The sequence below is a fragment of the Haliotis rubra genome, unplaced genomic scaffold, assembly GCF_003918875.1.
Source record: "Haliotis rubra isolate DU_JTF1 unplaced genomic scaffold, ASM391887v1 Scf18, whole genome shotgun sequence".
NCBI classification, from domain to species: domain Eukaryota; kingdom Metazoa; phylum Mollusca; class Gastropoda; order Lepetellida; family Haliotidae; genus Haliotis; species Haliotis rubra.
In genome coordinates, this window is record NW_025765780.1 from 1811631 (window position 1) to 1839309 (window position 27679).

Below are 27679 nucleotides of genomic sequence, written 5' to 3' on the forward strand. Positions count from 1 at the left end.
GTCTTGTTCACTTGACGTCATGGGCTGTCCGACACGCTGCAAGTCATGAGTGTTTCCCTCGTGGAGATAACGTCTCCAAGAAGATTATGTTTGTTTCGATGAAAAGGTTTCTTGCAACATGGTTTTGTCCTATTTCTCATTGAAGACGAAGCAAGTCGATTTAATAGGAAAGCGATGCTTGCACAAAGTTTACTTTTGTGGCATCCGACAGCTAAATAGTTATTAGGTGCTGTTCATATTTTTAAAAGACGTGTGTGAGTTAGTATCTCGCGCCCAACATATACAAACATCTAAATAGAGCGTCGTGTATTTACGTGCAGGTACAGACTGAGAAACTCTAGCTTTGTGTCGAACACATGTCTTCCTGAATTGTTTTGAAAGAACATACAATATCTAATTTCAAAATGATTTATTTAGTTTATTATATTCCCATGAAGCTCATTACCTTCCCCATGTGTACAGGTGACACAAATATCGTTTCCCTCAAATCTAGAGGGTAAACACACAGACATAAATTACACTCTTCATGAATAAGCCAGTCGCTGAATTTAAACACTGTGTTTCATAACGACGCAAACAAATACCACAATAGTATCATTGGAGGTTGTTACATGAACCGTGGTTTATGACTTGAGCTGCATATTATATATACCACAATAGTATCATTGGAGGTTGTTACATGAACCGTGGTTTATGACTTGAGCTGCATATTATGTTGCATGCAAAGACCTGAAATACATGAAATGTGAACAATATAATGAAACCTAAACTCTAATGAGGCTAGAGAACTTCCATTCGTCTTGCCATTCATTAATAAGAGATCATGAAGTTAACATCAAAATGTTTACAAACAACGAAATCCTGTTGTGCGTTGGAGCTATAGCATGTGTGTTCATGCATATATGGGGCGGTGGGGTAGCCTAGTGGTTAAGGCGTTCGCTCGTCACGCCGAGGACCCGGGTTCGATTCCCCACATGGGTACAATATGTGAAGCCCATTTCTGGTGTTCCCCGCCGCGATATTGCTTGAATATTGCTAAAAGCGGCGTAAAACTAAACTCAGTCAGTCATGCATATATTCCATTCAGAGCCAGGGCATATCATTAATGATATGTCCGTCATATCTTTGAGGAGATTAGGTTTGAACTTCATCTTGTATATGAACACGTAAAACGTGATTTCATCCGAGATGACGGACTCACTGACCTTGGAGATCGAACGTCTAATGCAGAGCGTTGGGTCGGTTGGTCTATCCCTGCCTTTCTCATTCGATAGACTTTAAAAGATAAGACGTGTTCGTTAGACTGCTTGGCAGTAAGCATTTAAACAAAGCACATGCCAGCAAGACGCCAGAATAATGTATCTGGGTAGGCATGTATATTAAAAAGAAGCATCATGATCTCTTATAATGCCGGAATCACTCGGGGCGTGTAACATTTTATTCATTTACGTAAACGTCACCTAAGACCAGCTTAGTCCCGATGATTTGAAATAATAGCAAAGATCTTGTTGACTTGGAAGACATGAAGGGCACGATCGCGCACAAGTACTCTACGATCCATTGGCTCTGAGCATATTGTTATCACTGGTGCGGGGGTTAAATAAAAACACAATTTCCGTTTCTAAAGACATGTTTACGTACTGATATGTGTCTGGTATATCACGAAGCACCATTTGATCTACATGTACATGTAAGTTAAGAAATTTGACTTAATTCAGTCATTCCATGTGTTTGAAGGAGATGGAATGCTGATGCATGGAATTATATCATATATTTACATCAGAATTTCCAGATATGATATTATAACAAGCCTGGGAATGTCTGTTACATAATCGTCTCGTAGACAGCAAGAATATAATCAACACTTCAAGCCAAAGTGAAAATGAAAACTTATGAAAAGAAATTTTTGGTAAATCGGCCTTCTCTGTAGGGACTACAGATAGCGCAGTTTTCTTACGCGGTGCTCACCAACCCGCGAGCATCAATGTGATATAGAGCCCCAGACATTGCCACACGGCAGCTGTGAGTGTATTTTCTTCGCTAATATGCTCAACAGTTGGTACACATGAAAACACATTCATTCATCTCATTTAGCAGAGGAAAGGCGTTAACGGTTGAGGGTGACAGGGTCGTGATGAATGACTTCATCTGTGGACGTTTCTTGTACTCCACCATGGACTTCACAGAAACTTGGAAATTACGATCACACGTCGTAATAACTGGATTACTGTCAGGGGATTTAGAATGGGTTTTCATGTCAAAAGGAATATAGCATTCGCGTCTCCTCTTGCAATGAGCATCATCGTGTACATGTGAAGTTAAAAATGCTATGTCTTTACGCCGCTTAGGGTTAGGTATTTGTTTGATTGATAACATGAGGACATCATGTTGCGTCTTTGTACAGATAAAAGAAATATTGCTACACCTCTGTGTATCTTTGTACTCCTGTGGAGCGCAGCGGTGCAGTGGTAAGGCGTCTGTCTATCACACTGAAGGCCTGGGTTCGATCCCCGGTGGAGGCACCTAGGTTGGGTCCCGAGGTGGGCACATTTGCGTAGTATACTTGGTCAAGATACTTAGATCCACATTGCCTCAGTTCATCCAGCTGTAAAAAGGGTACCCGTGAGGATGTGCTGACAATGTGAGTGTAAAGTTCATTGCGCCTAACAGGCACCATGGCTGTATCCTCCCCAGTGAGTTGAAAAGTATCGGAAAGTACGATAGTGTCCTATGACCGGGGATAGTAATGTACGTAGCGCCGTGAGCAGGCAATGTATCTGGACATGAGCGCCATATAAGCGGACTGTTACTATTACTATTACGGTGTGCTGTGGTTTTAAAGGTATAGTGGCAAACCTGATACGAACGTAATATTAACATGCATTTTGAGATAACTTGTGTGTCGGATATATCATGCGGATGTGTTCCAGAGAGGGTTGTTGCAAGCCCATACTGTTCTAGGTTTTCCTTACGTACCATCAAACCACTTTCAGGCAGCGAAGAGGCTTTCATATTCCCTGCAAATGAAGACTGATTTCCTAGTTCTCGGGGAACTATCTATAGCAGGACGACTTCCCGGAGAGCGGAAGGTCGAGGGTTTACCCGGCATTCCCCAAAAGACGTTATAATATGGTACTTGCTGGTCCCTGCCTGGGCTCGGCATCAATGGGTACAACAGGACTGGTTGGCTCGGAGTCAGTATAAATGTGTCTGAGTTGGGTATTCATGCATAATATGCACTATTAAACCAGCAGCTTAAGTCTGGGCTAGTACAAGCAGCCACACATACACACGCATGCACGTCGTCATATGAGCGAAATATTGTTAAGTGCGCCGTTAAGCCCCATTTCACCTCACCTATAGCAAGACACTGTAACAAAAGGCCTTCAAAATGTTATAGTACAAAGACACATACTGTGTCAAACATCAATTTTTCCATGACACTGAACAAAACTAGATTCTAATTCGTTCAAATGTGACTAAGATATCTAATTACACTAGGGTATTCAAAATCAACATGCTGTGTCACACAACATTTTCTGCCTGAATACATCCATCCATTGATAGCCTTCATGCACGCCGGTAGCAAAGCTTGTATCGGTGGATTATCCATTAGAACTGTAAACGTTTGAACATTATCGGAACATTATCCGATGTTATTGCCACTGACTGGTTCACTGCTCGAGCACTTATAATGTGCTTCCAACAGCTCTCCAAACACGATGTCAGTTGTTTCAGAACACATACAATGGACTAAGCTAAACACGAATCACAAACATGATCAGTATCGTAAGTCATGCTTTAAAGGAATTTAGCTGAATCATTTCCACCAGGAACTCAACAGTAATGTCACACATAATCCCAGATCGAGCTTCTTTCTGCAGGTTCATGCAATTTGTAAATAGAACAGTATTACCGTCGTTAACAGTAAGGTATAACACCTTACTGTTAACGACGGTAATACCGTTCTATTTAGGTCAAGTTCATTCATACCTCTGTACGACAGTATATTTCTTACGGTTCATTCTCAGGACGTCGACACTCCTAAATTTCCCATTCGCAGGAAGGGCACCTCCAGTTTGTCTATGATGTTTGATGTTGTTATAACAAGGGATTAACAAGGGACTGCCGTCAGTGGGTCATCTCTACAGGCCCTGACTGGCAACGAACAGTGTTCACTCCAATCAACTCAGAGATTACATGAAGTGTATTCACTTCATTATGTTCTCTCAGTATCATACTAAAGAACTAGTATATATATATGCTGGATATGGAGGTTGTTGCATCACATTCGAAATGGCAAACGCTCAGATAGATTGTAAGTTTCTCCCAACAGCACGTGGTGGCAGGTATTTCTTACATATTAAACGGTCATCTTCTGCGTCAGCTAAATTCACTTCAGACATACCGTAGGGTTGGATTAAATGGGCAACTCATCATAACGTTGTTGATCGAAAACATAATCCGTACTTAAGAATCCCAAGACCATGTGCGAGTCGTAAGAGGATATGACTAAAATCAGACTGATTGATTGATCATGAATGCTTGTAGTTAGGGAAGCTGTACTATTAGTAAGTAAATGTAGATAGTTGTCAGACATGTTGTATCAGGAACAAGTAACTCGGGATGAACAAATGCCAAGAGTTCAACAGAAGGGATAGCGTCGTGCATAATATGGAAATACAATGGATGTTGTTACCGGATTGCGTTGAAATAAATGCCCCTGATTAGCTATCTGGAAATACACATCCATGAGTGCATTTCCAAGAGGTTCCTCCGTTTGTAGATTCTCGCTGAATGACATATGCATCTGTGAGTGAGTGAGTGAGTTAAGATTTTAAGTCACATCGGCAATATTTCAGCCATATCCTGCCTAAATGAAGTCATAAATATATTCACAATTAAAGGTAAATTATAAAATTATGTCACCGAAGGACAGTAAAACAACTTGATTATCACAGATATAAATATAAAACTAGTAACTGAAGCTAAAATATTTTAACTATACATGACAATACAATATAAAAACAGGCTATAGATTACCAACGACTGAAGTTAGATCACCATACTAGGAACCCTGAGGACTTACAGTACTATGTCCTGCTATGCATCTGTGAGATAACAGAGGTTTCAAAATTTTACAATATATTATGTGTGTAGCAAAATACTACTTTCTGAACCAAATGCATAGTCAATGTGTTCTGGTTATGGATGAAGCCCATACAATGTCTTTTACAATGTCCACATGGAGTTGGTATCTGTCTCAACGCACGGGGATGTCACACATTGGTACAAAGGTACAAGATCATATTAACGAAGGACATGTCCAATTGTCATTAAACATTTAAAACATTATACATTTGAGACAAAATATTAAAATGAAGACAGTCGCATCTACTTTAAATAATTGGATAGCCTTTAACTAATATGTGTATAATACTTGACTTTAATGGCGTTAAAGCAAACACAACGCAAACTAGCGTCCCGGCCACATACATATGCTACTTCACAAAGACAGACTGTCTTCCCTCGAACACATATATACTTCTCCCTGAGTACGTAGATTTAGTTCATACTTTGAAATAGTTCCATGTCAACATGCTTAAGAATTTCAAATAGAATATAAAGTAAAAGCAATTATACTGGAATTTGTTTCTATTCGTAGTATCCCATACTAACTGCGTGCGCTTCTGATTCAAGTCGATATGTAGTGCTAATGCTTATTTCCTATCCACAGTGATTATGATATAAAAGGAAAAATGAGATTCGTATTGAACATTAAACAGCAGAAGATGTACTCAAAGGTCGCATAATTTCCCACGAGTGTTCTAATGTCTAACTACTGGCGCCTTAGTAAACGCAACTAGGTCATCGCCACTAACAACATCGCGTGTCTGTGGAGAAACTCGAATACCCTTGAACAAGGTCTCGTCTTAACGTTTATTATCGTATTTGTTTAAATGATTGCGTCTCTTACCCAGCGGAGAGTGACAGCACTGGCATTACAAGCTGAAGAGCACAATGGAATCGCTTTTGTCAAGATGGTATCCAATAACGTAGGGTATGCAACTGATACCATTTCAAATACACATGAGTATAGTTTTTGCAATTACTACATTTAATCATGTTTGGAACGTTTGATTTTGACAATGAGAGTTCAGTTTTGTAAATCTGATTTTGAGAGATAGCGACATGTGATGTCCATCTGAGATAACATTAATTCATTTCCATTTATTACATTTCCAGTTCAGTGATCAGTTTACACAGGACAGGTTGTTAGTCAGCGGACATTTCATTTAATTATGTATAAGGTATGCTGGAATGGATTTGGTATAAAAGATGGTTCTCTGTATTCATGTGATATGCATGCTATGATTGATAGTTCACAGCGTTCAATGACGCCAGTGTTCATGTTCCGGAACATGCGACAAAGAGGAACAAAGAGAAGAGAAAATGGCATAGATTGTATCTGAGAGATCTTGACAGATATCTGTACTACCATTGGTTCATAAAGTGGAAACCTGTCATCTTATTACAAGCCATGTACCAATTGTAGGATATGTTAAAGAGTCAAATGTGTTATCGCTATCAATTTCTATCATTACTAGTTGTGGTATGATGACGTACATTACTGTATTTGCTATCTATGAGTGACTTTGGATTAACTTCGCATCGCAACAACAGCTACTCGCGAAGGTCTACTCAGGACGGCACTGCTTGTCGCGACAGTCGTTGCACAGGAAACCTGAACCAATTACCATTAATTTGTATTATAACTAAGAACAAACGATACGGATAGACAGACTCACATGCTTTGCAATGATATAAAATTATCTAAGTTTGAGGAAGTTTTTGTCGAGTATGTAGTAGCTTGAAAATTACCGTAGCTTACAGTAGCATGGAGTTTTAAAAATGGTGTTGGTTTGGGCATCATTCTAACATGCACAGATCATGTGATAAAACATAATACTGGCGTTGTGGTAGTGCCAAATATATTCCAGATATAATTTTCATATGTAAAGCCCAACCATGGATTTGACATTAATATTTAACCATATATTTCGCGCGGGAATTCATATTCAAAGAATGGGCTTCGATCCAACTTGTAAACGACACATATTTCCAGTCTTTCAGTCAAGAAAACATCGCTGTAAAGGAGTTTGGACTGAAGTATATTGCTCACTGATCGTTTCAGTTTCAACTATGAAGCTGAGTGTAATGTGTTTTTAAGGATTTCATTAATTAATAACAGCATACTCAGCGAATATGCTTGCTAAATGTCAACAAACTGTCCGGTCATGGGAATTTTGATGATGTTCAAAGAGAATCCACCGAGGCCAAATTCCTACCAACACAACTGAAATCTAATATGTAAAAACAATTTTAATTATATATAAAGCTTTTATCATGCAACATAATGTCATCGAGATCATTACCCCGTGGAACCATCAACGGCACTGCAGATGTTTTAAATATTACATTCATTGCGATGCCGCAAAAATATTGCAATCCCTTTGTTATATCAAATTTCATTTTCTCGAATTGACTGCATTTACTGAAAGGTCTTTGTAAAAACATTTTCATATTTATGGAGCTTGTAATTGTTTTCGTTTGATGAACTTCCAACGAGGCAAAATATCAAAAAATATGGCAAATGTATATACTGTAGACAGATGTATACCACTGTCAGACATCTCAGTATACTGCAACAAACCCATGAAGTCCTTCTTTGAGTGGCATTTTAGAAGATGGGAAGTACAATATAGAACAAACTCTATGGATAACTTCTCGACAACGGTACAGGAATCGGTATCATAAATAAGCATTACCTGTGAGCTAGTGTGACGAAGCTAGTCTGAAATTGTTTATTTTCTATCACAGGTACGATGATCGGGCTCATCCTCACGAATAAAAGAAGTTGTCATCCATAAAGTCTGTTCTATATTACAATGAAGTCCTGTCTGACTATTTGCACACTATGTCCTTGGTAGGAGGAATCCAGGAAACATCACAAATGTAGGATGTTTTCTATGTAATTTAACATCCAAAACTGACATCTGTTCCATCTTTTTTTTTGTCAAATGACATTTTTTGACAATGTTTTTGTTACCTCACCAACGTAAAGGATGTTCACGTGTATGAACGTATACATACGAAAGCGCTCTGAAATTACAAGCATATGTATAAGCACACTTAATGAAAGTATCCAAGTTTTATGTGTAACTGTAACTGAAAATATGTTATTGAGTATATAATTAGTACGTCAATCATACAGATGCGAATATTTTATTTCTTTCAACAAAGCTAGAATTTTATGTTGAAACACGCCCGATTCCACGCACCTGTTGTTGAGGCCGTTAACAGTGGATTTATATCGTCAGACATAGTGCAAAAAATCAAGAGTATACCTCACAGTTACATGGATCATATCTATTATGTTCAAAGTGAAATCAAAGGGTGGTCGTTATATCAACAAGAGTTCAAATAAAAGATACCGTGAAACTTTGATGTGGCGTGATGATGCATCTATAAGTACTACCGTTTCTTGGTCACGGGAGCACACAAGGTCAAAATGGTTCAGGGTCGATAATTATGTCTAACTATATTCGCCAAGGTCACGATACTATTCCATATGAGTGATGGTTACTTATTTAGTTATTTGTGTTTGGCGGACGTAAGGTTTCCAAATGTACTGTTAACATTTTACAAAGAAAGAATACAAGCAGACAACCTATGTCTGACATCACATCCTTTGACCATACGGAGAAAAATGTTGGATTTCGCGGTTTACATTTTTTGTTTCTCTCCGGTCATATTCAATGAAAGTGAAAATGAAACATTTGTTGAGTGCGAAGCTCGTCACCTTTTGTTTTATGTAAAAGCGGTACAGACAGTATGTTTGTTTAATGTGAAAGGTATGCCCTTGGTTATATATAAATATTAGTTCCTCACCACCTTGTTGGAGCAATGTACATAGGCTGATGATCGTACCCACCAGATCCAACGATCTGATTCGAATCCAATATAGATATTTCAACTGCCAAAAAAAACATATATTATAATTTGGTTTCGAACCCGGTCTAAAGGACGATAAGGAGCTGTTTTTCTAGTAAACAGGACTGCATCCACCAGGGTACTACCTTCCAGTAGTTTAGTACTGTGCAATAAACAACGACCACGTGTCGTTTACCTTAAATGAAATATCGATATAATGTACAGCCTCCTAAATCATTTCAATATGATAAACTCGAAAACGAATATTTATGAATATTTAGCTGATGAGGACTTCCTGTATGTCATCCGAGACATACATCTCGGAACAGATATGAAAATGTGAGTGACATTTGACAGCAATAAGAAGAACAAAAACATGGATAATTGATCGAGAGTACGTGTAAGGTTTCTCCCTTAACAGATTGTCCTATCTCACCCACATTTGGATGCCATCTTTCGGTCTTTTCCTGTGTCCAGATGCGTTTCTGGGAATAGCCCACTTCCTTCTTGAAAGTCCAATTGACCATGTCATCGATTTCCGAGCTTATGTTAGAATCTCCAGATATCACGTTATAATAACAAAAATAGAGAACCATCTTCATCGTGTTATAACCCCTGCCTAATTCTGTACTGTTCTTGGCGATTTATGTTTTTATCTCGTTTGTCCTATAGATCAGTCAAAGTGGTTCAAGAGCATCTGCAATGACAATAAAATACAGCTGATGGCCAATACAGATACATGCAGTTTCAGTGTGAAATAACAGAAATACTTATTCAAAGGGCTATGAAATACCGTTATATATTATGAACGGTGTATTTTCACTATATTATCAGGTGTTTATATATTCAGGCATTTTGGGAATTTACTTCGGATGTTATCGACTTTCCTTTGTGAGATGTCTTATGATATGAACATTCCTAGGCAAGGTATGTTTGTCGTCCAAAACGTTGTTTTCTCCAAGATATGATGTATATAGTTAATGCGTGCTTCTTTGTTTGAAATGTCGATGCATACAAATTGCTACCACAGCTTACTTGCATAGTTTGGTATAAGCTATCCTCTACTGGGTTTTTTGCGGGTTCCAGTGAGTCAATAGCCAGTCAATCTCCTATTATGACAGTACGATTCTGTGCTTGTGTACATCTTCGCATTAATAACAAAATAATGGCTGGTGTTCTTTGCGTTGGCGTTTACATCTGACCTCACCAGTATGATTGAAATGATGTTGTATTAAAGCCTACATACTTTATTACCTTCTGAAGGTAACCATACGCAGTGTTTAATCTATAACTAAGTTATATGCAAAATTTCCGGTTATGCAAGTGCAACTCTATCATTTTGGGCACAAGCAGTGAATTTCATTAGGAAGCAAAACAGATATCTTCTTGTTATACCTGCGTTAGCTCTCTGGTCTCCCATCCTCATCAAACATGCAACAAAAACACATAAAACGAAATTAATGACATTTCAAAAAACACAACCGAACTGAACTATTCGCACACTGCGGAAAGTAAACTCATTAACAGTTGCTATCTATTTATTATCTGTCATACAAGAGATTATATATTTCATTTTGATAGCAAGGATTACCTGCATTATTAATCAGGGTTGGCATCTGTAATGAAACATAAATGAGTTACAGAGCTACAAACATGCGCTGTAACCGACATCGGCATGTTTTTCGGCATTAATCGATTTCGCAGGAGCGGTTGATATCGAACTACAATAATTGCTGCTTCCGATGCAGATGGTATTGGTAATCCTATTATGTTTAATTGATTCATTGCATTTTGGATATCAACAGCATGGACTCGACAATGGACAAAACACGTGGTAATGGACTTCTCATTGAGTGACATTCGCTCTGAATGTTCTTTCGTGATAAGGCCGACTAATACAACCTTGGAACGCGGTTGGTTCATATCCTCGTTTAAACTAAATTACAATCAGCAAACCTTGTTATCTTTCTGTAATCAATAACATTAAGTAGAATTTGGTCTCAATACTAAACTCCATACAATGCTCAGTTTTTATCATGCATTATCGTTCGAGTTTATAACTTACTTCAATGATCATTTTTAATCATATTGTGCATTCTATCAACATCTTCCTTGCAACCTGCCTTTTCGCTTCCTTTGTCGTGTTAGTGGTAAATTAAGAATCGTCATGCCCTTACGTTCACAGTCCATCTGCATTTATGGCTGTTGGAGATGGCTCTTTCAGTGAGCAGTTATGTCCATTTTATTGCCTAGTTCATACTGCATGTATTTGGATAAAAAGCATACAGGAGGCATGGGAAGCAATGTACTTATTTCAGGTACACGATACATATGCACTGACTTTGTAATTTGGCTACGAACCTTTTCAGGTTTTGCACGTGATAATGCTCTCGCCAAACACCTTAATGGACCTATTCGTCAAATATCACTATCTCTCTGACGTAACTTTCAACCGAGTAATAATGTCCTTTTAATATAACTTGTACACATGTACCGGGAATTGCTGCCATTTTAATATAATTTGTACAAATGTACCGGAGAATACTGCCTTGGATATAACTTGTAAATATGTAACGGGAAATGCTGCCTTTTTAATATACATTTGTAACTTGTGCGGGGGTACCTGGGAATACTGTCTTAAATATAACTTGTACAGATGTACCGGGGGATACTGTCTTTTCAATATAACTTATACAGATGTACCTTGCAATACTGCCTTGAATATAACTTGTACAGATGTAACGGCGAATACTGCCTTGAATGTAACTTGTACCGATGTACCGCAGAATACTGCCTTTTTAATATAACTTAAAGAAATCTAACGTGAAACACTGACTTGAATATAACTTGTGCAGAAGTACCGGGCAATACTGCCTCAAATAGAACCTGTACAGATGTACCGGGAACGATGTGAATATATATGTGAAATACTCGGCTTGAAGCATTGGAAAAAATATTCCTACTGAGATCAAAATGTTTATTCTGCTGGCAACGAAGCCACCCACATGAGAGTTACTGCTTCTATTTAGAGATTCAACTGAGAACAAGCAAGGGCCAGAGCCAGCTTAACCGAATTACACGACTTCCTTGCAATTGTACATTATGTGAAGCCCATTTCAGGTGTCCCCCGCCGTGATATTACTGGAATCGTGCTAACAGCGGCGTAAAACCATACTCACTAACTCACATGGTGTCAAATGCGCATCATTAATAACGAGAAGGGCTAAAGTGAACATGAGCGAATAATACGGGCAGATTAGGACTAAGTATATAAGGCATATAGTTGTGTTATAATTAAGTCCCTGAATGGAGCAATAAACATTGTAGCAGGATATGTTGTCAAGAATATTGCAGTCGTAATACAACTCACTGCAGACACATGTCTTGTAAAATAACACTTGCAATGTTTGATCTTGAGTAATGCAATAAACAGTTTCAGAGCTATGGGCGTAAACGTGGTGCATTCTGGAATCTTTATCTGCCATTTCACTTGAAACTAATTCTCAAAGTAGATTATCAGCAAATGCAGTACACATTCATTGTTGTTTTTAACTACTGTACAGGTCCAAGCATGTAACTGAAAAAAAATACAGGAGCCAATCCTTTCGACAACATCAACAATTAATAACATCTTACACAAACAATTAAATTACGTAATGTTATATGATAATCGGTTTCGAGGTTATAAGACCATTCGAGAAAAACAATCCTGTATAACATAATATAACAACCAATGCATCAAATCAAAACCTGATTCATGTCAGTTTCTTGTGGGTGCCACCTTCAGTCGTGGGTGAGTGAGTGAGTTTAGTTTTACGCCGCACTCAGCAATATTCCAGCTATATGGCGGCGGTCTAAATAATCGAGTCTGGGCCAGACAATCCAGTGATCAACACCATGTGCATCGATCTGCGCAATTGGGATACGATGACATGTGTCAACCAAGTCAGCGAACCTGACCACCCAATCCCGTTAGATCCCCTTACGACAAGGATGGGTTACTGAAGATCAATTCTAACCCGGATCTTCACGGGTGCAGTCGAAGGTATATATTTAATGCATTTTACAATGAGTTAGATGTGTGGTTTTAATACGATGCCATTGTTCGCAGACGGTGCCGGCTTCAAGGATGATCCACAGTCACGGAAACAATTTCAGTTTGAAGACTAATTTCAGGTAAATGCCAAATGTCTACCTTTCTTAGGCGTTTTGCTCTTTCGTTCATACCATGTCGCACTTCATGAACTCTGTGGAAAGGCTCGGCCCAAATTATGTTCCATTGCAAGCTGTAAGTTATTACTTTCAGATATATATTAGCTGATCCAGATCCTATCTTTTACATAATTTACCCTGCATCAGTCAAATACCTCGCTCTGTGAATATGTTTCTCATCTGTTAACATGTGGGGCCATGTACAGATTAGGCCGAACGTTTCATCAATCATTTCAAAGACTAATATGCGAAAAAGGTAATTACTAATATACCATAAGAGGCCTAATCGCGCATAACACGTGGAAGAAGGACAGGTGGTGTATTTTACCATGACTGTGCGTTCGACTAAAGATATCAGTCAACATGAACCACTTGTCTCTAATCTCCTCCTCAACCGGAGATATATACTGCCGTGTGGCATCTTCTCTGACCAAGAGAGCATGGATCTTACCACAACGTAAAGATTACTGAAAAGATTTTCATGTTGGGAGTATTTTAGACACACTTAAAAAGTTTAACAGCCATGTAAATACACGATGTACTATACATGTACATTCAAATATCTGAGTCCATCATGTCTCAATACAACCGTTTCAATAGCAAAGAGTTTGCCGTTTCATTTAACAGTTTTACAGGAGAAACGTTGCAGTATTTCGAAATGTAATTATTGTTATTATTTTCAAGGGTTTATACATTTGCAATTGTTCAAAAGATTGTATTTGCGATAATTGAGGACGCGAATCGTTTGCGTTTTAAAAATTACTTAATTTGAAAAAGATATTGTCAAAGCATGAACGATTCACGTTGTCACTCACTCATATAAATCAACGTATCAGACAATGGGTTCTATCAATCTTCTTCCTAACCAAAAAGCTTATTTTTAATACTTGTAATGGGAGGTCGTGGTGTTATTAGCGATGATTCATGTCGGCATTTCATTGTGAACATTTACACTCATTTATATTTGTTATGATACTCTGTGAAGCATGCAACGCTCATTATGAAAACAAGGGACTGAGCAGTTTTCGAAAAGGAACAAAGGACGCAGGACATAATTACAGTGTCAATGTTGATTTTGTTGATGATTATATACTGCAAAACAATGCAGAAATGTCCACCAAGCACAGATCAAATTAGCACAGACTCAGTGTTTCAAGCGAAGACTTTTTTAACGGTGCATCGTATACATGAGCAGTGTGTTGAGGAGAAAAGTATCCCAGCAGAGTGTTTCGCTTGGATGACTGCTGAAAATTGAAATTGAAGGCTTCCCGATTCTTCTCAGGATCTGTCGTTTCGGGCTTTAAGCAATCAAATGTGATTTTGCATGAAAATATGAGTATGAAACGTAGATTATGCAACGGATTTAAAGCGAATGTCTTCACTTTGTCTGTGGCTGCAATCGTTGAAGGGAACACGGTATCTTAAGCGACGTGATGCCATGGCTCTGTCGTGTCACGAGTGTCTGACCATGTGTGTGGTATTGACGCCCATGTTACATCCCATAATAGATATAGAAAGTTTGGTTGAAAAATTCTTTGAAACATGCCCGCATACAGCTTCGTATTCACACTAACAAACCTCTTGGTTAATTCAGTGAAATCTCATATAATAAAATTTTCTGTCCCTTTTGACACAAATGTGATTGACATCGTATACGAAATATTTCGCATGCATCCCAAGTCCGAGGTTGTCCGACTCTCCATCGTGTACAGTGCCTTGCGTTGTGTTCCCCAACCCCCAGATCAGTTGTCGAACATTGGGAGAGTATCCGGGTTTTGCCTGGAACACACTTACAATTAGTCTCGGCAATGGTTAAGGCAACATTCATTGGGAGACATCTCATTCACCGAATATTCTGGGAAGGTTCGAATTTTCTGTCTGAGCTGCTCTTTCGGTGCTAAGGGCTGTGAACTCAGTTTGGTTTTGCTGGGACACGGGACCTCTTTGCTGCATTTGTTTGTTTAAATTTGAAAACAGCAATCGTGATTATTATTGTGTTCACTTGACAGCAAGAGGACAGCGTCTTACTTTAATTTCTGTCATGCTTAACACTGACCACTTATTGTAGGTCCTTCCTATAGAAATGGGATAAACGCTCTCGATCCACACATGCGGGACTAGTCTAAATGCCAGCTGTAGACTGGAATTTGATGGTTCATTCATTGCCAGACTTTCAGATACATACATGAAACACATTTTCCAGCCAGCAGGACTTGACAAAACACCCTCTGATTAATTGTACTCGCCGCATGTCTGGCCACTGTGTTAAAACAACAGCTGGGTCTTATCTGACGCGGTTAATGATAAACGACAGGCGCAGGACACCAACGAACATCTCTACTCCTTACCATCGCAAACATTATATGCGTGTTATTTTTGTTTTGTTTTTTTTTGTTTAATAAAGTGTGAAATCGAGAATAGACAGTTCACATGATATGCTTGGTCTAGAAGAATGCTCTGAAGTAATCTCAAATATCGCCACTGATACCGAGTTGTGTTTTTATCTTACTCTGAAGAATTCATTGTTTGTACGTGGCTACATCTGTGGTTGTCTCGTGTTACAAAGCAGAATCATATATATGAAGAAAATATGTTTTGTGGTGATGTACAGTTACCTGTGTTTTCGGATACACTGAACAGATCATTGCGCCTACTCAAAGAAGCCGAGTATACAGATAAAGATCTAATTCCTATATCTCCCTGAACCGGTTCCATGCACATGGCCTTTATGTATTCCTTAGTTGCAATTTAGTCCTTCGTAATGTGAACTAGTTTCCTATGTACGAGACTCCAGTCAAGCGCTGACATTCATATCCCTTTCAACGGATCAAAATGCATTCGATTTTCATTTTCCTTTCCGGGAACTACACAACTACCTCGTCAGGCGTTGCGAAAGTACCCAATTTTACTGCCAGGTGAAAAGAACATTTTTTTAACACAGTCACTCTCCTGAGGAGCCACCAAATGCGCCCCAGTCTTGACTGGGATACACTGAATCTCTAGAAATACTCCTGGGTTAAATTAGGCTGCTGAACACGGCCACCAGTCCAACTACCCTCTGCGACGTACATTTGTACTTGGTTTAACTTCACCTGATATGTAAACTGAACTATATGGTGGTTGTTGCTACACCCCGGGCTGTAACATATATTGAATTCCTTACAAATCAAAACATACAAAGTCACTAAGACGTTTCAAATGATTTTCAACGGCAGTGAATCTCTCTCCGGGAACAAGGCGTGATCATACATTACATGTCACCGCCAGGATTCGAAAGGATTTGGTATCCTATAAAATAGGTATCATGTATGTAAATGCAGGTTTTATTGACGCAGGGGGCAGTTTTGATGAGAGGATAAAGTAATGAAACTCTCCCATGAATTGACAGATAACGTTGAATAAGAAAATGTTAACAGTCTCCTCATTTTCCACCGAACCTCACGTCCACCTGTTCTTGACAGCTCTCACCAGTCTCAGTAGCGCCACACTACCTGAAGACCAGACTCTTACGAAGAAGGGCTCTGTTATGATATCCTGCCAGATTGTTTGGTAAACGAAAACTAGGAATGCGGTATGTATATATACCAAAGCTAAACTACGGCATACGGTTCACGCCGTTAGCGCTATTGTTTGTAAAAGCTTTAGTCTATATATTTTTCCTATCGGCTTGTGTGGAGATATTTGTGCTAAAGGTTAAGCGTATCTACACCAGCAAAGGAGACCCTTGTATGTTATCTTCCTAACAGGCGAAAGACGGAGACCGCAAGGTAATCTTGACTTTTCTCATTTCGTATGACTGTTTACTGTCACATGTAAATTCCATATCACTGACCACACATCAGTCTAGTATGGACGGTGGAGTAGCCTAGTGGTTAAAGCGTTGGCTCGTCACGCCGAAGACCCGGGTTCGATTCACCACATGGGTACAATGTGTGAAGCCCATTTCTGGTGTCCCACGCCATGATATTGCTGGAATATTGCTAAACGCGGCGTAAAACTAAACTCTCTCTCACACCAGTCTACATGTCTAATTATCAGGCGAAATTCACAACGCAATGTATTTCAGGGCTAGCGTGTATAATACTAAATGATATTAAATATGACCTGGATATTGGTAAAAATATCTATCCGTGATTTTTTTCCATTCATTGAGTCATTTCTAGTACATGTGCATAAACCTAAGACTGTACTTGATGTGATATGAACATTTGGTTCAGTTAGTAAGTAAATTTAGCAATAAATCGACGATGTGAATCGGCAGTTAGGCTTCGGTTATTACACAGATTGTGGGGGATTGATACCAGGTCCGCCAAACCACTTTTATCAAGTGATAGTCACGTACAATCAGGCAATATGAATGTGTATGATAAGTAAGCTCCCTTACACTGGGTGTTCAGCTTGAATAATACTATATATAAACTTTCGATTATTTGAACTATTGAAGCTTTGACTGATAGTTTACCAATAATATGAGTGAGTGAGTTTAGTTTTACGCCGCACTCAGCAATAGTCCAGCTATATGGCGGCGGTCTGTACATAATCGAGTCTGGACCAGACACTTCAGTGATCAACAGCATGAGCATCGATCTACGCAATTGGGATACGATGACATATGTCAACCAGGTCAGCGAGCCTGACCATCCGATCCCGTTAGTCGCCTCTCACGACAAACATGGGTTACTGAAGATCAATTCTATCCCGAATCTTCACAGGTAATACCAATAAAACGAAATTCAACTGTGAAACACTGATGCTTGATTGGCATTTTACAAGATGCTATTTGATGAACATAGAAATTTTTCTGGGTTACATCTTCTTTTTTTTCTTGAATACATCGTTTCAGGGCTTGTTCTGGCCCCATCATCAGGTAAAAAGTTCATGTGACACACTGCTTTTAATATTTTTGTTAATAAGAAACTACAGATCGTGTGTAGTAATTGCATGTTTTGTCCTCTTTGAACTTGGTACATACCCATTTCAATGTAATATGATTATGTCATTTATGGTTATTAATTAAAATATCTACAAGTCTCGCCCCACGCGTTTTGATAGAAGGGTTAGCAACACGCGTTGATGTGACCACCAACTGTATAGCAGCAGGACAATCCCACTGTGACAGCTGTGACCTCATGACATGCCATCGAGTCATCTAACCATGAAGTCAGCAAGATTAGTCATGGCCAGACTCCTTCCAACCATGACATCAACACATGTTGACTTATGTTAATCAAAATTACATTGTCGACATCAATTGCCGACGCAATCAAGTGGACCAATTGTCCTATCAGCCAAGTCTATTGATGTAATTAAGAGAACACCGGGTAATGAATGGTCTCATGTTACAATTCAAAAGATATCAGCTAGGTCAAATGACTAAACATGGCTGTGTAATATATGTATATGGACGACAAAGTCAACACATTGATGGATTTTTCTAAGATGCCTAGCGGTTAGAACAATCGAAAAAAATACATTATCAGACAATAAAGGTAATAGTTTTTTGATGACGTAACAATTGAATGACGTTATACCGTCACTGCGCCATTCTACTTTAACTCCTCGTACTTTAACTATAATAGTTCAGGGCGAAAGTGTGCTTTATTACACTATACATGGTGGTAGAGCGAACTGTATTTCCTAAATAAATCACTCCTGACAAATACAAACGGATCAAGTGTCATGTCCACCACCATCGACTGAAGGTAAGATGACATGCCATGGGCTGGTGAATGAACAGAGATATAAATTCTATTGGAAAACTGCTTGACTGCATTGGTTTTACCATCACAAGAGAGACATATTTCAGTGTCAAAAGAGTCCAGGACCTTTTTAAAAGTGCTAATTCTGATTTAATATTGTGCTTTTTGAACGAAATTGATCCATAAATTTTGATGTATATAGTTTAATATTTTATAGGACGATAGTATATGATTATTAGCTGAGATTGTCAGTGGCTGTGCCCTTCTTGAGGGTTTGAAGCACAGTAAAAATTGCTCCCCTGAGCGGGTGTGTACGCCCACACCATGCAAAGCCTAGTTATATATACCACAGGTTTTAATCGCAGTATATATTATGTAGATTTTAGATAAATTGCTAACCTTACGTACAATCGCTAACAGCTGAAGGGATGGTTTAAATCCAGCTGGAGTTCATGCAGGTAGCAAAAGCACTGTAAGTCCCCATGATCTCTAGCCAAGGTGATCTGCCTTCATTTGTTGGTGATCTATATTGCATAGCTATTTAGGGTTATATATTTTTATGGTTACGAACTAGATTTAAAAGACATTCTATGATATCTAGTGTTTTTACTGCATTTCATTTACAGGTATTTATTTTATCTAAGTTGACCTTTATTAATAGATATCTTTTGTAGCCATGATATGGTTGAAATTTTGCCAAAGTGGCTTTAAATGTTAACTCACTCACTATTGGAACACTGCAAATATGTCACCTACAAATATATAGAGAACAACGATCATAGCTATGACACGTGATAACTGAAATCCTTTTCAAACTTTATGTGTGTTTCTCGAGTGCTTGTATTTGTTGTGCAAGGTGATTTTAAGTGTACTCGGGCGTTCTGTTAAAACTGTCTGTCCAACGAGATATCAGAACCTTTGCACTTCACAAGAACTGAGACACATTAGAAACATCATGCATCAGAGTCTCTATGTGAATTACAAAATACTTACAGTATCTGTTTAAATTTCTAATAAATTTAACTAAACAAACTGTATGGGGAAAATGTGTTGTATTACGAGAGAGGAATATCAACCATGATTATCCCTCACACATTCGTCGTTTGAGCTTGGTGCCTGAGGTATTAACTAATGGCGAGTTGTGCCAGATGATTTTTATGTATAGCGTTAAAACTGTTCACCGAGAAACTTGAACCTTTGAACTTCATGAGAAATGTGACATATTACAAAAAGCATATATCATAGTTTCAATATGAACTGCAAAAAAATAACAGTTTAAGTTTATGGTACGTAACTTTAACTAAACGAACTGTATGGGGAAATGTGGTGTGTTACGAGAGAAATATCTACCACGAGTTTCCCTCACACGTCAAATGTTCATCGCATGAACTTGGTGTCGGAGGTATTGACTGATTAATCTTTGTTACACATTCCTACAGCACGTGTTATTTTTAATACTGAATATCAACAACCGGCAAAGCGTGACGTTTGCCCCACATACGAGCTTGAGGTCAACGATGTGGATACCTGCAGACATTCCACACACACCTGTGGTATATGAACAGTTAGAACTGCTGATGGATTCAGAGGATATGCTTGTCTGCTGGAAATACAAGCTGTGTGTTCCGCGACAGATGCACAAGGCATTTATTTAACTTGTGGCTTGCCGAGTCTGTGTAGACTTTTCAGGGCGCAAACAGGTTTACACAGGTTTCGGCACCTGTGCAGTTCGTGTCTCCGGGATGCAAGGAGAATCACACAGAGAAATGCACCTGATCATCCACATACGTCCTGTCTCCTGGGCGCAAAGAGGTTGATACAGGTGACTCCCAACACACGAAGGCATGCTATGCTTGAGGTTTAATTTGATATATTAAGGTGGGTACTATCTAGATCGCCTAGACATAACTCACCACACAAGACGTCACAGTGTTTTCTTAGTTCAGCAGGATGCAATAGCCTGTAGGGAAAATATATTTATGTCAAAATGAATACAATCCAAAAGGTTATCTAATTATATACTTCCCATCAAAAGTTTAGACTCACTTGCAACACTCACTGTATGTTGCTGAAAAACATATGCAAACATGGTGCATGTGAACAGCTGCGTTGTGGTGTAAAGTGTTGTTAAGAATTGACCAATTTTCATTGATTTTTATGATTTATTAAACTCATGACAATAATCTTTTCAACGTTACGAATTTGTTTTCCAATACATCAGTTTGTGTGTAAACAGTACCTTTCAACAGTTTGGAACATTTTGCAAAATTAATATTAGAACAGTGGCCTGAAGTAAGTGGCAATAGTGAGTGAGTGAGTGAGTCTAAACTTTTGAAGGGAAGTAGTTTTTGCAATTCACATAGAAACTGATATATGATGTTTTTGTAATATGTCATCTATATATTCTCCCCTCCCCTTTCCCTTTCACATGTACACACATATACACACATATATGTTCCTGCCTGTATGTCTGCTCTCTCGCTTTACCCATTACACATATACATACTTTCTCATGTCATGATAACGAGAGGTGTGTTATCTGCAAGGTAATGCAATACTCCATGCCGTGTAATATTTGTGATTGATGCATTGTCAAATTGATTTGTATTTGTAGGGATTATTACAGCAAGTCAACTGATTACAGTTTTGATACATTAATACCATCGCCAACACCCCGTCTCCTTAGGCAGAGGATGAAAGAAGCCATATATGAATCGATCCAGTAGTCGGGTTTAGTGCATTTCATTTCCATCCATAACAGACTCGTCTTTAGAGCTAAGTCCTTCATGTTTGATGTACCAAGGTTAAGTCAACAATCGTCGAACCAGTTTTATTTCTGATGTTTAGCGAAACTCTAGCTCATCAATGTGATCAATCTTCAACAACGTATCGTGGTCAGGGAGGAACGCCCTTTCTTTTATGTCTAGAATTCCTCTCTGTGACGTCTTGGGCTCCATGGCACATTGCCGGACTGGTGGAACAGGGCAGTAACCTTTGTCCACTGTGATAACAGACAGATACCCAGGCACCTACAGGTCTGCTATATCAGTTCCCCAACAGTCCTTCAACACGCCCTAAAACGCTAAATGCAGCTAAACGATAATACATATCATACATTTATCTCCTCGCATTCTTGCCCATTGGAAACCAGTCTACTCGAAACAACTGATAGATGTTCTTGTTTGGCGTAATTCCATCAAATACAGATGTTTACACGTCAGTGTACTGGAAATTAAATGTAATATAAAATCGTCATTAACGACTGTGAGTGAATTATCAAAGTTCAAGATATACAGCGTAGCAACAGCTGAAAGCGACATTTATGTGTTTGCATTTTCATGAATTCGGATTTTTTAATGGCAATTTTAAGTCAAATAAGAGATTACTTTCGACTTCTATGAAAATTTAATATGAAATTTCCGTCATACGACTCTTGCACAAAAGTTATTAAATTTTGATCAACGTTACAGCATTCACTAAAGTCACACTAAAGGTTTCAACACGTTTTATGGAAGGCACGTGGAGGACATTTCCAACTTCCACACATTAGTGGTTCTCCATTTTGACTTCAACACGTTTTGAATATATTATTCGTTACCTTTTCTCTATTTTTGCACTTGAACAATTGATACGTCTTTGCGAGTGCTTGTGGCGGATGTCACTGTAAGGACAGGATACGTTTATACGAACACCGGGTGTCATAATGATTCATAAACACAAGCTCATGATATAACTGGACTTGTCGATTCTGCTTTCAGCGCAGATTTCTCATAGAAATGTTTTGTCATTTTTATTTACATATCCCCAAGTTGTCAGAAATCAATGTTTACATTGATCCATTGCGTTGTCTTTTCTTTCGAACTGACAAACAAATCCAGCTTATGTTCCTGTTATTGAAGTAATGAAAACAGACCATGCAACTGGAATGGTATTTTGTCGAATAAACAGGTGCAAACTCTACCTGTACAAAGGTAACTGAAAGACGAAGCACGGGAAGTGGAGTCACTATTGGCAATTTCATTTGATAACGTAATCATAGCGGATGTCACCATTTGTTTCTCAATGCGTGACTACAGTGCAGGAGGTGTGATTTTTGTGGTGTGGGTTTTTTTCTCTGTCTCTTCATCTCATTTTTATTCCTTCTGTCTCCGAACTCTATCTTTCCATCTCAGTAGACAGTAAATTGAATTTCACTTTGTTTCGTTAAAGGAATATTTGCCTCGACGGTTAATGCGTATGAGTGTGTATATAATTTTAGTATAGAACACAATGGCACTACGAAGCTCTATAAAGTTTATATTCATCCATATAAAGAGATGAACATACCGATAAGGACTATCCAAGGCTAAATCAGCTACAGCTGGTTCAGTAACAGCTGCTGAAGTCAAACAGTCGATGGCGATGTGATGAACTCTGACTGACTAGCGTGGGTGTGTAGTGTTCCGTATCAACAGTGTTGTTGTACATGTCAACCCCAAACTGTAAGTACATTTAGCACAATCACATTACTGGTGAACGTTTAGATACATACCTACCTTCAGGTGTTTGTTAGATACATACCTACCTTCAGGTGTTTGTTAGATACATACCTACCTTCAGGTGTTTGTTAGATACATACCTACCTAGAGGTGTTTGTTTTATACATACCTACCTTCAGATGTTTGTTAGATACATACCTACCTTCAGGTGTTTGTTAGATACATACCTACCTTCAGATGTTTGTTAGATACATACCTACCTTCGGATGTTTGTTAGATACATACCTACTTTCAGATGTTTGTTAGATACATACCTACCTTCAGGTGTTTGTTAGATACATACCGACCTTCAGATGTTTGTTAGATACACACCTACCTTCAGATGTTTGTTAGATACATACCTACCTTCAGGTGTTTGTTTTATACATACCTACCTTCAGGTGTTTGTTAGATACATACCTACCTTCAGATGTTTGTTTTATACATACCTACCTTCAGGTGTTTGTTAGATACATACCTACCTTCAGATGTTTGTTAGATACATACCTACCTTCAGATGTTTGTTTTATACATACCTACCTTCAGGTGTTTGTTTTATACATACCTACCTTCGGATGTTTGTTAGATACATACCTACCTTCAGATGTTTGTTAGATACATACCTACCTTAAGGAGTTTGTTAGATACATACATACAATCAGGTGTTTGTTAGATACATACCTACAATCAGGTGTTTGTTAGATATATACCTACCTTCAGATGTTTGTTAGATACATACCTACCTTCCGATGTTTGTTAGATACATACCTACCTTCAGATGTTTGTTAGATACATACCTACCTTCCGATGTTTGTTAGATACATACCTACCTTCGGATGTTTGTTAGATACATACCTACCTTCAGATGTATGTTAGATACATACATACCTTCAGGTGTTTGTTAGATACATACCTACCTTCGGATGTTTGTTAGATACATACCCATTTTAACCTGGCGTCTAACCTAGGTTTTATCAGACCGTTTTGATACCAATTTCACTTTAATGTTTGATGATTATTCAACCGTAACTTTGGCATTCGTTTGTAGATGATATCAGTCTTAGTCACGCTAACATTCCAAAATAGCGGCTCTTTGAAAGGAAATTACTATTAATTAACTTTCCATATCAAGTGTAACGCATCTCAAACCAGCAATAGAAGTAAAGTTCGCCTATACGACCTAGGCAATGCAATAGTAAAGCCAAATACAAAGATGCATAATCCTATACGTGAATTTGTTCGTAACATGCCTCTCTTCACACAACAGTGAATGAATGCCCAAAGGGATGAATTTACATTGTCACTGTTACGTTTTCAGCGCGGTTCCAGTCTTGTATATTCCTCAGGATGTCAAATATGTTCTCGTCGCGATATGGCTAAAATATTGCCGATGTGACGTTAAATATTAACTCACTCACTCAGATTGAATATTGACGACACACGGGTCCACTAACCACTTCTATGCACTTAGAGCAAGCCTAAGCATAGGATACAGCGCTATACAAATTGATTATTTTTCTTCTTGTCATTATGCCTGGTCCAGTAAAAAGTAGGTAACTGAAGTTCATAAACCGTCAAGTATTTTCAATCATGATCTAGCTATATGCTTCGCTTGTTAACTTCCGATACCACCAAACAATGTCAGGTTCATCTTGAAATTGATCCTGAAATGTAATTTAGACCTGTAGCTTCATTCATACCTGAAAGATTTACAAGCAATGTTTCACTTTCATATCTCTGTGTATGATGGCAGTCATCGGATCAGTTACCTTGAACCTCATGCATATGTCCGAGTTAGTTTTCTGCTTTGTGTTGTGGCATTAGGTCCATCATAATTTCGCTTTGAGTGAAAGCTAGCAGAACAAGAACAATTGCCACCCAGAGAGTAAAACCGTTTTAATGTTGTAAACTACGTGAGGTGTTCTATTATTAATGATCATACCACGATTAATACCCCATTTCAGGTACGTTCTACAATGCATGTCATTAAGACCGAACAGGAAATGTAGAAATCGAATAGTTTTATTTCTCGCGCCAGCTCTGATATTAAAGTTCTGCATTGTTTCTCTGAGTGCATTGTTCCGTTGTCATGGTCAGAAAGCAATACTTGATCCTGATATGATCCACAATTTCCTATTTTCCGTCAATTGCCAGAGTGTTTTATTACAATGGTATGACATAAATCCGATATAATCCATCTGAAAACAGACAGACGCTTTTATCACAACTGACATGGTTTATTTTTACAGATGGTCGCAGAAGCTGTGACGATTCCAGGTTTGTGCCAACCTTCATCTTGACATGATCAATCATCGACCATACTGGAAGACTCCAAAAGACTCCATTCAGCAATATGGCCGCCAACGCGTCCCACGTCGCCATGCAACCGGACCAACCGGCCCTGTTACAGTTTTATTCCTGGTTTCTCGGTATCCATGGTTACGCCAGTGTTGTTGTGTGCATATTTGGTGTTTTCACGAACATCTTCAACATCACCATCCTGACGCGACGTGACATGCGCACACCCACAAACATCTTGCTGACCTGGTTGGCAGTGTCCGACATCCTCACCATGGCTCCGTACATTCCGTTTGCTATACATTTCTACTGTCCCCCTGCTGACCCCAGAGTCAATCCGGAGAAGTTTACATATAACTGGATCATGTACATGCTATTCCTCATCAACATAACGGCCACAACACATACAATATCAAACTGGTTGGGTGTTTCCTTAGCGGTATTTCGATTCGTTCAAATGAGATCAACAAGTCGCGGGCCGCTGGCAAAAGAACGAAGGATACGTCACGTGAAAGGCATAACGCTGGCTGTGAACGTACTGTCATCCGTTGTGTTAATACCAAACTACCTTACAAATGAGATCCAGTGGCACGCACAGGACAACAACACGATAGTGTATGGGATCAAAGATTTAAACCTTGCCACCAACCAGACGAAAAGTATTGTTCTGTTCAATGTCATAAACTACGCGGTGACCGCCAAACTCGTTCCATGTGTATTAATGATAGTGTTCAGTGGCTCCTTGGTGTATACTCTCAGTGTTAAAAACAGAGAAAGGAGACGGAGATTATCAGCAAGCGGTAAGAAGTCAAAAAAGGATTCCAGACAAGCCACCACCACCAGGATGTTATTGGTTGTTATAATTCTTTTCCTCATCACCGAGTTCCCACAAGGCATATTGATTCTGCTCAGCGCAACAATGCCTGGGTTTTATACCAATGTGTACCAACTTTTAGGAGATCTCATGGACTTCATAGCGTTGTTGAATAATGCCATTAACTTCGTATTGTATTGCATTATGAGTCAACAGTTCCGAGCCAGATTTTTAGAAATGTACCTTCGGCGGGCAGTCCTGCATAAACCGTTAGAGGAGAGTGGGACGACCTCGGAGCGGTTGTGTTTGAAGGAACCACCAACAAAGACTACCTTGGCAGACTAGAGACTTGAACACGAATGTACATTTGTCTACATGTGTTAGTAGGTTAAGATCAACATGAAAGAAATACTGAATAAGGAGTATTATATTGGATTGCAACTGTTGGATTTTGAATTCACGAAAATGCAGGTGGCTGCCATTTGTTTAGAGTACACATTACCAAACTACCGGTTACAAGAATCAGGTTGTAATGTGGTCTACACAGATAATCTTAAGGACGTGCAGGGTGTTTAAGGAGTAATACATATCAACGTCAGTCAGAGATCAGTTTACAGAAATAGAGAGCGTAAAACGTCTAGAAACCGAATTGCATAAACATGTCACGATTAAACCGATGTACCCAAGTTTAAAAAGCAGCAAAAGTTTAAAAGCACTCAAAGTTGCCCCATTACCGACCAGTAAAAACCTAAAACGCTATCATTTCACTTTAAACTTTTAACGGTTGTAATATATTCGTAAATATGACTACTATTCTATTGTATATTTGTGTTTTAATAGATGGCATGTCAGACTGCTTATAGAATGACTACTCAAAATTGCATATTTTATAGGTTTCTCATCACTAATCCATTAATCAGAACAAGACGACGTCGTTGCGAATGGTTTATGAAATACTGAAGTGTTTTTACAGTTAACTACCTTTATGATCGTAACTGCTAGGTCTATCGTCTACATAAACTGTCAAACCAACATTAGCTTCATTCCGTTTTCACGTTAACTGTTTTCATAAATAATAAAACAGTATCCATTTCTTGAAACATTGTTTCGTTACCATATGAACCTCTCTTTAATTCACACATACA

General features: G+C 38.6%; 1 protein-coding gene across 1 annotated transcript in view; it reads left to right on the plus strand.

The window, feature by feature from the left end:
* The window catches only part of LOC124273361 (G-protein coupled receptor dmsr-1-like), a 55571-nt gene extending 28686 nt beyond the window's left edge, over nt 1-26885 (plus strand). Inside the window, exons 2-3 of the mRNA XM_046708598.1 lie at nt 13106-13170; nt 25672-26885. Of these exons, the coding sequence (XP_046564554.1) occupies nt 25776-26879 (1104 nt within the window). The 5' untranslated portion in view covers nt 13106-13170; nt 25672-25775 and the 3' untranslated portion in view covers nt 26880-26885. The remainder of the gene's footprint in view (nt 1-13105; nt 13171-25671) is intronic.
* The last annotated feature ends 794 nt before the right edge of the window (nt 26886-27679 follow it).